This window comes from Pteropus medius, unplaced genomic scaffold, assembly GCF_902729225.1.
Source record: "Pteropus medius unplaced genomic scaffold, Ma_sr-lr_union100, whole genome shotgun sequence".
Lineage (NCBI taxonomy): Eukaryota > Metazoa > Chordata > Mammalia > Chiroptera > Pteropodidae > Pteropus > Pteropus medius.
The window spans coordinates 24,368,410-24,380,785 of record NW_024349802.1 but is presented as its reverse complement, the minus strand read 5'-3'; the positions used below and the strand labels follow the sequence as shown (position 1 = coordinate 24,380,785).

At 38.6% G+C, this 12,376-nt stretch overlaps 1 protein-coding gene across 5 annotated transcripts in view; it reads right to left on the bottom strand.

Moving 5' to 3' along the window:
* NEK10 (NIMA related kinase 10) overlaps positions 1 to 12,376 on the bottom strand; it is a 186,153-nt gene that overhangs the window by 63,494 nt on the left and 110,283 nt on the right. For all 5 annotated transcript variants that reach the window (XR_005647358.1, XM_039836712.1, XM_039836713.1 and 2 more), the window contains 3 exons: positions 8,498 to 8,627; positions 7,878 to 7,948; positions 192 to 402 (listed from right to left, as the gene is read on the bottom strand). Coding sequence is in view for 4 of the 5 variants with exons in the window: in XM_039836712.1 (XP_039692646.1) it covers positions 192 to 402; positions 7,878 to 7,948; positions 8,498 to 8,627 (412 nt within the window). In the remaining variant the exon portion in view is untranslated. The remainder of the gene's footprint in view (positions 1 to 191; positions 403 to 7,877; positions 7,949 to 8,497; positions 8,628 to 12,376) is intronic.

The following is a 12,376-nucleotide window of genomic DNA, read 5'->3' as shown; positions in this document are numbered from 1 at the left end:
GCTGAATAATTTTAATTTAAATTAGAAGATATACAAATGGATGCAAGTGTATAACTATATAAGAGTGAAATATTGTATGTGGCAATCGATATTTTCCTCACTTAAAATGAACTTCCCTTAAGACCAGTATGAACAACTTCAGACCTCCCTAGTAAAATGCATCATGAAGAGACTGAAGGAGTCACACTCACGTGTAGCAGAGCCAGCTCATGGTGACATGTGACGGCGTTCCGATTGGCTTCCATAAAATACCTCTGCGTGCGCCTCCGTTCTCGTTCCAGTTTCTTTTCCAAGGCCAGCTGGGATGTAGATAAGCTGTCTAAATACTTCATCATGACATCTGATATCATGGAGCTGACTTCTACGATATCTGGGCGAGCTTCTGCATCAGGAGTGAGGCACCTAAGAGAGGATGAACTCATCACTACGGTCAGGTCAAAGTCAGGAGCAGGCCACGGGGTGGGGAGGGTCAAAGTTAAATTCTACTGTGTGTCCACCCCAACATTTGCACGCAGGAGAATCTGGGGTAAGATGGACAGCAAGCATAGTTTTGAATCCAAGACTTCTCGAAAAGCATTTGGAAAGTTTGGGAAGGAGAGGGAGGCAGCACTCTTCTCTGCAACTGAACTGGCAGGAAAAGATGACAGGCTGAGCATGAAGCTGCTCCTCGGGTCTCAGGATAGGTGGATGGGGTTATCTTCTCCTGTATGAATTAGTTATTTTCTAAAATCACTGCCAACTGACTGGTCAGTGAAACAAAGAGGGATACCAATGATATAGGCCGTGATGATCACCCCTCGTGCACCAAAAGGAAGAAAGGTTTGGGGGAAGAGAGGGTCAGAGTTTATTTGCCTTTTCCAGCTGTACAGTGGCAACACCAACACAACCTGATTAGTGAGTGTCTTACAAAACGTGAGGTCACAAAAATAAAATACAGCCCAGTTACTTAGAGGTTTAAGATGTTTGTAGTAATTTTTTTTTTTTTTAAGTAGCTAATTTGACACATTGCATGGTAATATTTTCTGTGATTTCGTAGGTGGGAAATATCAATCAGCCTACGAAAGAGGGTATTGTTCACGTCACAGCTAAACACTAATAGAAGGCTGTTAGATGCCCATGGAACCAATTGTCATTAACATGAGTTAAATACTTCTGGCACTCGCTATAATATTTTGTCTACCTTTAAATTCGAAATTTCTAACTTCACTGAAGTCATCTGTGCTTCTCAGTAAAATTTAACTTGCTTGAATTTTGAGAAAAACATCTAGTTTTCACATCTTGTATTTGATTTGGCAACCCATGTGCAACTTTTTCCTATACTGATGTCTCCAGGCAAGATTTAAGAATTATTCCTTGCAATTATTTTTCAAAACAGAAATCAAAATAAGACTCTAACTTGTTAATATGCTAATTATTCTCTTTTATTGAGTTTATTAATCATGAGTAAAATACACATCTTAACCTGATTTTGAGACATTATCGTTTCATTCTTTATCTCGATGCTACTTTTTTAAATCCTAAGGCAGTGGGCTTATACTATGCTTAAAACAAGCACTTATGTATCTTCTGAATTCATATTTAACAAAGGTCAGTCTATACATTTATTATATAGAAAGTAAGGCAAGAGATTGAAGAGATGGGGCCAGCTATATATTTTGTGGGGTGCCTAGTACAAAATGAAAATCTGGGATCCAAGCAGGGAATGGGGAAGTCAGTCTTGTCTTTCCGCAGTCCAGTGTCCTAAATGATGGTAGACAGAACCCCAAAGAGTTGAGACTTCCATGCCCGCAGGATATAATTGGTACCCGGTTTAAAGGTGGCCAAGAGGCCCCCTCTGAATTTGCACCAAACGCAGCATGGTGCTGCCAGCCCGGTCAGGGATGACCTCTTCTTGGCCTCACCCCAAGATGCAGCAGGACACATGCCCTACCCTGACCCTCTCCCCTCACCTGCAGCCACACCACACAGGGGAGAAGGGCAAAGGTGCGCTAAGGTTTCAAGCCCCCAACGCACATGCTCCTTGTCCCCTCAGACTTCACTTCCAAAATGCATATTCAAAGATAAAATTAAGAAGTTCATGATCTCAAATGTAGAGCTTAAACCTCAAGCAGAGCACTATTTTGAGTGCAGAGAGGCTTTATGCATCGGTTGTAAACACGTGAAGTCAGTCTTGTGTGGGAGCAACATATTTGTATTCAACTTCCTTACTTTTGCTCATAATCACAAAAGAAGCTAAGTGTTGTTCTAATTAAATCGAGTTTTTCATCTATAATTTTACAAATTATATAGTTGTATATTATAGTAAATGAGAACCAGATGCCCATCCATAAAATGGGATAATCAAAGTATCTATCTCATCAAGTTGGTATGGTGATTAAATGAAGCCATCCTTATAAAGTGCTGACACATTTTAAAAGCTCAATAAATTATAAAGAAAATCCATAATTTTATTTCTCCTCCCTCCCCTCCCACACTCAGCCAAGTCCTGTGGTTTCTGCTTCCTAAATATTTTTGGAATCCATATCCTTCCCCTCTAATCTCATGGCCATTGGCCTATTTCATCATCACTTGCTCCTAAATGACACACTCATCACTTGCCCATCTCTGATCCATATTGCGAACTGCTACCAGAATATTCCCAAACTGATTATATCACTCCTCTGCTCAGAATTCCTCAGTAGCCCCTCAATGGCCCCATAGGACAAAACTAAAATTTCCATTGTGCCATATAGGGCTCTTCCTTAGCTGATTCTTCTCTCCCTCCACAGCCTCACCTCCTCTTGCTCCACTCTCCAAGCAACACAAAAAATGTGCCTGCCTGTACTTCCCCAAACAGCCCATGGCTCTCCTATGACCCGCAATTCCTCGCTCATTTTATTCCTTCTACTTGAATCTGGTTTTTTGTTTGTTTCTTTATTTGTTTGGAGATTTTTTTGCTGATGGTATCTTCCCTTTCCCAAACCACATCCCTTAACTGCTTGCCAGAATGCTGCTCTTTTCCAAGTCACCAACAGAAACACTTCTTGGACCACCCTCAGACAGACTTACTGCCCCCCTTTTAAATGTCCTCATTTCATTGTCTATATTTGAGTACTTAATACTACTATAGTTATTGTAATGGGTAATGATTTGTTTTACCACTAGAAACTGGAAACTTTTTGAAGGGAGGGACATGGTGTGTCCCCTTCACCATGATCTCTCCTCAGCATGGAAAATGGAATCTGAGTCCTAACAGCTACTCAGCAAAAGAACAAATGAACAAATGAGTGAACCAACTTAGCTTAACATCTAACAATTGACCTGACCGTAACCCAAAATATTTGGCCGCAGAATTTTGGGCTCCCAGGAATATCTCTCCTCAGTTTTGAAATGTCTCCCTGCTTAGATATTTCAGAGAAATTCTTTTTTCTTTTTACAGCTTTCTTTTTCTTTCTTTCTTTCTTTCTTTCTTTCTTTCTTTCTTTCTTTCTTTCTTTCTTTCTTTCTTTCTTTCTTTTACCATATGGCTTTTCTTTATCTTTTATTTTTCAATTAGAATTGGTATTCAATATTATTTTGTTAGTTTCAGGTATACAGCATAGTGATTAGACATTTAAATAATTTACAAAGTGATCCCTCCAATAAGTCTGGTAACCACATGGCACCATACACAGTTATTACAATATTATTGGCTGTATCCCCCATGCTGTACTCTATAGCCCATGACTATTTTTAAGGGCAACTGAATGCTTCAATGATTCTCTAATTAAATAAACATAAAATCATGTTCTAGAAAAAAATCCGGGATGTTCCACTCACTCTACCCACTTTGTCTCCACTCTTTTCTGAGAGACAGGTGGAAAGAATTAGAGGAATACAATGTTCAATGGTATTCATTTCAAGTTTTAAGAAGTGAAGAGTTGAAAGTGGGGTGAAAATGTAAGAATCCACTTGTCCTTAAAAGTAGCTGAAAGCATTGACTTTGTTGGTCTCATGACTGCTTCTGAAACAAAGCACCAGCCAGCTTATGCAACCAGGCATAGATAGAGAAAAATAAGGCAATTGGAATATTTTGTGCATAATAGGAAATGTTCTTTTAAAAAAAAAAAAGTAAATAGACAATAGTCTCCTAACAGTGTACTGGAAGGTAAAAATAGTAATGCTGGTACTGGGCAGAGTAACAAAATGTATTTACTTTCTGCCCCAAGCTCTTCAGAGTTGCTAAGATATTCTCTCAATTTAAAAGCCTGTTAGGAAAGAAAGTTTCCAGTGACAAAATGAGCTTGTACACCTCACGAACAAACCAGAAAAAGGAAAGATGCCGCCCATTAGAAATACAAACTATGTGAGCTCTACCTGACAAGATGTAAACAGTAAAAATGAAAATAGTACATCAGATGAAGAAAGAAGACATATGTGATTAGAAACAATGCCTAGTTTAAAATTAAGGATGCGTCTAGTGAGCTTTTCCATCAATGGTTGTCTTACATTTCAAAAGCTCTACCCCATTACTAGTGACTGACCGTGAGTCTGGTGTGCTGAATCATGAGCGGTCATTAAGAACACTTTTGCCTTGGTGCATCTCTTATATCAATCTCCTAAAGAAAACAGGAAATGGAACTTGTTCCCTAATTCTTTTGAAACTTAATTTTTAAAGACTAAAAATCCAAAGAAAATTAAACATGCAATTGCATGCAACTCATGACGGATTTTAGTGTTTTTTATGTCAAATTTTCTAAAGATAAAACTTTTTGATGTGAACCCAGACAATAAGTCCTGAATCACTTTACATGAAAACAACATCTGTTACAGAATGCACACTGCAATCTTAATTTATAGTCAGTTATAAAATTGTCAGTTCTTACTTATTATGGCATCTTATGATTTTGAATAAAAAGTATCCTCGGAAACATTTCATCTAGAGTCCCCTAAGAGTGATCATTCATCCTCTTAAACATTCTGGTGACAGGGAATTCACTACCCATCTAGCAGCCTGCTCCACTGTATATCTCTCTAAGTCTGACATACACTTCCTCACGGTGAGCTGACCTTGGCCTTCTCAGAACTTCTACTCCGTGGTCTTGGCTCCATTTTCTGACGTTCCACAGAATAAATCTAATTGTTTTCAAATTTTCAATGCCATTCCATTTTCCCAGTTAACTGAAGCATTTTTTAATCATTTTACAATAGTACCCCAAAATTTGTTGACTCAACTTCCAACACACAGTGAAAACAACCCCACTTCTCTCCATCAACACCAACACCACTCCTGTCAAAGCCTCCATTATCTTTCAGTGGACAACTGAACCTCCTTCTCCCTCCCACCCTCATTCTCTCCAGTCTATTCTCCACAGAGCAGCCATCATGGTCTTTGTTAAAGAGGATATTTTCACCATGTCCCAGCCTGTTAATGGGCTTTTAATCCTCTCCTCCTTACTTGAGATAAAAGTTCAAAACTCTCTATGTGGCCTATAGGACTTGGTCGATCTGCCCGCATCGGCCTCCCCAGGCCCTGTTCATTTTCTGGCTATTCTCTCCCTTACTTAACATGGTACATCACCAATTTCTCTTAGTTCCTCAAACTAACAAGCTCTTTCCCTCAGGAAAGCCTTCACAGATGCCGGTCTATGAAATGTTTACTCCACTCTGTTTACTATCTGAGAATTAGTAACTCTGCAGGTCTCAGACTGCATAAACTTTCCCAAATCCCCAGACTAGGCAAAGTCCTTCTGTTAATCTCTTTTGGCTCTCTTTCCCATCCTTCATCAAATTTCTCATAATGCATTTCATATACTTAATTCCATAAATAATAATATTATTAATAACAATACCTAGTTTTATTGAGGGCTCACTACATGCTGGGTCCTGTGCTAAGAGCATCAGAAGCATTATCTTATTTAGGCTTTAAAACAAGCCCGTGAGTAGTTACTATTGCGACCCATACACCACAAATGAGAAAAGTGGGGCCTGAGAATGTTAAGGTGAGTGGAAGAGTAGGAATTAGAATCCAGTGGATTCCCGAACCTATTGATGTTCTTAACCTTTACATGATGAATGTTGATATCTGACTGCCACTAGTCTCTTAGCCCCTGGAGCCATGGATACCAATAGCATGGCGCCTGTCACACGCAAATTATGGTCCTGTTTGCCTGGTGCCACAAAAGCAGAATAACGTGTCTGTTCTTTTTCTCTGTACTACGCCTCCCCTGCTCTTTGAGGCAATCAAATACCAATGTAAAGGAGAAATTAAATGACTAAATCTGGTACTCTTGACATCTCTGAAGACTTCTTGAATTTTTAAGGCCGTTCGCAGAAAACAAATAGTAGAGAACAAAAACAAATCGTGGAGATGAGCAGTTTAAATACATTTGTCTGGATTCATTAGCAACAAGGCATGATTCAGTATATGCAGCATTCAGATGATTTAGAATGGGGTTTCAGCTCATTTCCCATAATATTAACAATGATAAATGCCAACTTCACTCAAGTTTTACCATGTGTGCCAAGCCCCTTGCTAAGTGTTCTGCATATGTTACTTTGTATCATTATTACACCAGCCTGATGAGGGTGGTACTATCAGAATCCCCATTTTACTGAATAAGAAAACAGAGATGCAGAAAATGGTCAAATTGTTTGTTTAGAGTCTGCAGTTAGTGAAACAGCCCCAGCTGGGTGTGAGGCTCTTAGTACAGTATGGCAGCCTTGTGCTAAACAAAGAAAGATTACAGATGTAATTACACAAACGTGAGGAGTACCTATTAGTACAAAACAATGGACTGAGAGGAGAACCCAAAGGGAAAGAGGCACGGCCACAGCACTATGTCTATACCAACCCATCGGAGAGGGTGCTCGGTGCTAGGACAAATACAGAACTGAGTTTTAAGGGAACTAGGCAGGGGGATGGAGAAAGAGTCTACCTGGGGTGACTCTAGGGTTTCCATTATAATAATGGGGATTTGACTCAGCTCAATGGGGGCAGAGAAGTAATGTTGGGCCAACTTAAGTGCATAAAATGGTCCAGAAACAACAATCAGTCAGATAAATGAGAGTCATTCATTCATACAACCAGTATCTGCTAAGGGTCTGCTTCATGTCAGGTACTACTCCGGGCACTGAGCAGCTATGAGCTAAATGGGAGAATCCTCTGCTCTTGTGGAGTTTTCATTCTGGTGAGAAGAGAGAGACAATAAACAAATCTGTGTGCACATGTATGACATGTTAGGGTGATGGGTGCCATGGGCTTGATAAGGCAGAACGAAGGTCCAGAGGGAGGTGCGTGCCAAGATGAACAGGGAGCTCGTGTGCCTGCAGGGAGGGAAAAGAGGGAAGGTTGGGAGGGCGTGGGGTGAGAAGTCAGCCAGGACAAGACCTGCGGGGTCAGAACTTTGTGAGGGGATGATGACTTTCATGAAACGCCTAATATGTAGCTAGAAAATGCTTTTCTGACTTTCTTTAAAAATTTATCATACAACATAACTACTGATTTAAAAATAGAAATGAAAAATGCTTACAATTTTATCATCGAACATGACCTTGTTCAGTTTCATATGTTCTTGTCCAGCCTTTTTCCACATTCATGCATATTTTTAAGGTTTTCGTCATAGTTATAAACAGCTTTACATCCTGTTGTATTAATTTTCATATCAGATGTCTTTTACAGGTTGATACAGAGCCTTCATAACCATCATTCTAATAGTTGCATAATATTTCAAGTACTACTTCCTCTTGGACATTTCCTGGCTTCCAAATGGTCACTATTACTGGTGATGTGCAAACATTTTCTAGGTTTGGATTATTTTGGAGCCCTTTCCCTTCATGAATATTTACATAATGGAGTTTTGTAGATGTGAGGTATTCCTTAATAATCTCTGTATGTTCAAAATTGTGAGACTAATTACCTGCTGATGGTATCTGTCACTTTTTCAGAGTAGATGCCTTCCGGCACTGGTTCATATACCGCCTCCACTATCTGCAAAGCAAATGAGAGTGGATTGATGGAAGTAAAGGGGCCATTGATATCTTTGAGCAGCACTACTTGGCCACAACATGAGAGTTACACTATAAGCATTGTAACTTTGTGCACGAATTTGAATCAGAAACAAAATCATCCCAATGAATAACAACCTAACATGAATTAAACAGTTCTTGGACTTGGCATTGGATTTTTCAAGCTGGGCTAACATTAACCTGTGTAAGATAATACAATATGCTGGATTGTGGCTAGTCCAAGTAGCAATTAAGAATAACAGACCAAAAGTAATTTGTTATATTTATTTTTAACAATAATTAAATTTTATAACTTTCCACGATAAATGAAGACAATTATAGGAGAATATGTGCCATAGCACATGATGTAGGTTTAGAAAAAGGCAAAAAAAAAAAAAATAAACTGGATCATGCAGTTAATAAAATAATGCCTACCTTTCATTGACAGTTTTATTAAAATCACAAAAGTTCTATTTAAGAAGAAAAAGAATGGCGTTTTTAGTGAGACCGTTTGGATCCCAAGGTCGCTTACTTTTGTAGCCAGGGAGAGCATGTTGGTGCTATAGAAGGGAGGATTCAGAGTGGCCATCTGATAAAGAATGCAGCCTGCTGCCCAGACGTCAGCCTTCTCCCCATAAGGCTCACTCTTCAGTACCTCGGGGCTGAATAAAAATAAGGATGTTAACAGACACTAAAAAGAAGAGAAGAGCTCAGCACACACAAAAAGAAGTCCAATTTTCAAGCTATAGTTAGAGATGTAAGAAAAAAAATTGAAACTCTTTATCACTATTTCAAGTAAACATATTAAAAAGTATCTTTGAATTCTCCCAGACTCAGATGAATCAAGAAGCATAATTAAGTAATTCCAGTTTAACCCTTAAATATCAATGAGCCATATTAAACATTGTCTATTAAGTGTCCCAGGAAGTTTTTGTTTCCAAAAACAACCACCACTCAGTGCTGGATGGAATCGTTGGTCTGAATTCTTTACTATTCTGGAGATTTTGGACATCTTACTCTTGCCTCTTAGTGGGCAGTATTTGTTGCCCACTCCTGCGTTTGGTTGTGATTCTGTTTTCTTGCTTTGGCCAATGGAATGTGGAATGGACAGTGCACAAGATCAGGGCTTCAGTCTTAACAAGTTTTGAGTGCTTCCATTTGTTCCTCTATGAGCATCTGTCCATTACCAACAGAAGAACATGTGGCAGGGAGGGGCTGCCCCCGCTCCAGCTGGGGCCCATAATAAGACACAAAAGGCAGATCTGCCCTCATACAACCCATAAACCTGCAGCCTAAAGGAGAACCAGTCCAGAAGACACAGAGACCTGTGAGTCTGACAATAAATGCCTATTGTTGAATGTCACTGAGATTTTGTGGTGGTTTCTGATGCAGCATTATTATGAGAAAAACTGACTGATACAGTACTTTCTTTTGCTATTCAACTCTAACTTATAAAGTATGGGAAAGATCATATTTAAATATGTTGCAGGAAATAACAATATCCTTCATGTTCGTCTTCCCTGAAATTGTATTTCCAGTCTGGACAAGAACGTTGTCAGCCTTTCAATGCAGTTTAACTGTGAGGGAAAAGTTTGAAATGGTTTTCTGTTTTTGTTTTTTAATGTGGAGGAGAGTGTTGTCACCTTTAATATTTTGGACTAATAAACTCAGCAATGTGTAAAAGCACCCAACATCCACACACCCCAAATTCAGTAGTTTGAGAATTCATTTCTATGGTGTGTAGTTAGGACTGTGCTGAGGCCTCTAAATTAATGACATGGGAATTAATGGTTAACTTGGACAGTAAGATATAAAAAGAACCGATGAATCAGTAACAGAAGAGAGTAGGCATAATTGGTATTGACTGTTAAGAATAACCAAGGAGTTGCTATTCTTATGAGATTATGAAGAATTCCTGGTTTATACATTATGTATTTGCAGAGGAAGGTGATTTCTAGATCTCTCAGTTAAGCATTTTCATACTTAGTGTTGAGTTCGATAATATGACAATGAAAGAATTTGGGGTGGAATTGTCAGGGCTCTTCTGGTCCTAAGTTTAAAAAAAACATGTCCCCTGTTGAAACCCAATCGACTCCTCTCATTAAAAAGCGCCTTCACAAGAGATAATATCAAGAGAAAACGAATGTCCTTGGCTCTCCACAGATAAATTTCTCATGTTTTCATCTACTCAGAAGATTTGTTTCATATTTCCCAAAGCTCGTGAAGCAGATCCTCTGTGTATTCCACCCAGAGCCCTGCAGATCTCTATTCCATTTCCTGTTCCTGGTGTGCTCACTTTCAATAGCCAGCATCTGTACTTCTTTGGAGGACAGCCTTAATTTTTTCTCAGAAGATAATTACTCAGTGTGGGGAGAAACACTTGTAAAAACAGAGTTTACTTGGTTTATTTACCTCATCATTACATCTCCTCTTCCTTCTCACTAGAGACCATAAACTCCTCTCCTTCCCACAGGCGTGCCCTTTTGCAATGTGGCTTTGCAGCACCTCACATCAAGAAATGGGCTCAATTACCTCTGGAATCTGGGTTTGACCACATGACTTACTTTGGCCAAGGAGACATCAGCAAGAGTGATATAAGGAGAGACATGGAAAGCACTTACTCTTTGGGGCTCACTCTCTCTTTCTGCTCTTGAAAACCCTATGAACACAACCAGTGACTGCGTCCAGGCTTGCCTGCTGGATGGTGAGGAACGTATGGCCCAATTACTGCTGCCACCTCTATCCACAGGCAGCCAACCACCAGACCTGTGAGTGAAGCCACTGAAAACCAAGGACCACAATGCACAGGTGAGCCCAGCCAACACTCTGATCAACAATCCCAGTTGGGACCATCCCAATTTGCCAGCACACAGTGTACTGAGAAAAACAAAAAGATTACTGTATTAAGCCACTAAGTTTTGAGGTGATTTGTCATAGTAAACTGATATATAACTTTCATCAGATTCTCAAAGCTGTCCACATATCCTTGAAAATGACAGAATCACTTCTCCGGAAGAGAATAACAAAAAGGAATAAAGGACAACACAGTTACTAGCTATCACTCTGCTTCTGGGATCAAACTTCAATTATCCTCTAAGCTAAGAGTTTCATAATTACAACTAAAAGCAATGACAACAATAAAAGAGAATCTGATGTGTCCTTGCATATTTCATGTGTTGAAGTCTCAATCCCCAGGACCTCAGAATGTAACCATATTTAGGGAAAGCTCTGTAAGGAATGATTAAATTACGATGCTCCGTTAGAGTGGGCCCTCATCAGATATGACAGGTATCTGTACAAGAGGAAAAGACACCTGGAGTGTGTGTACACAGAACCACCACGTGAAGAGGCAGCAAGAAGACGGCCATCTGCAAGCCGAGCACAGAAGCCCCAAAGGAAACCACATCTGCCAACATCTTGGTCCTGGACGTTCAGCCTTGAGAACTGTGAGAAAATAAATTTCTGTTTTTAAGCCACCCAGTCTTTGGAATTTTTCATGGCAGCCCTAGAAAATTAATACGGTTTCTACTTATGTGTTTTTCATTTTCGAAAAGAATCTAGCCTTTGAGGAATTAGGCCGAAGTCGTCAATTCAATCACAACTTGCAAACATCATATGTTATTTTTTAAAGACTATTGTTTATAAAACCATTGTAAAATAATTTGCTGCCTTGTAACAATTTCCAATTTCTCCACTTAGAATGAGCCCAACCATATTTAGAGAAATAGAGTTACAGCTAGCAATGTTTCATTTAAGAGAAAGAAGTTAAAGAGTATACACACACACAATTTAAAATGGATTTTATTTTTCTCAAACCAAAAAATAATTCTGTATTTTAAAAAATGGTTATTCCTATATAATTTGGTCATCTAAAATCTTTTAATCGTAAAATAGAGCATAATTTATCTAATATTTAACAAAATTAGGGGTCTTCTGGGAAAAATTAAAACATCTATAATTAAATGTGTTTGTTATACTTTAATAAAAAGATATTTTTTACTTATTATGCTGACTTAATGTACATGGTAACTACAGTTAATAATAATACATTGTATAGCTGAAATTTGCTGAGAGTACATCACAAGCATTCTCATCACAAAAAAGAAAAGGTAATTATGTGAAATAATGAATATGTTAATTAGCTTGATTGTTGTAATTATTTCACAATTCGTGTGTATATCAAAACATCGCACCAAACACCTCAAATACATATAATTTTTAATTGTCAATAATATGTCAATGAAGTTCAAAATAATTTTTTAGGAAGCCAGAAGTAGTATAGAATCAGGTAGATGGCAAGAAACAATGCATATTTACTATAAATATTTCAATGAATAAACATAATTCAATACAATATTTCAATAAATAAGTAAACATAATTCAAAATCAGCAGCCTTTGAGAGGAGGCAAG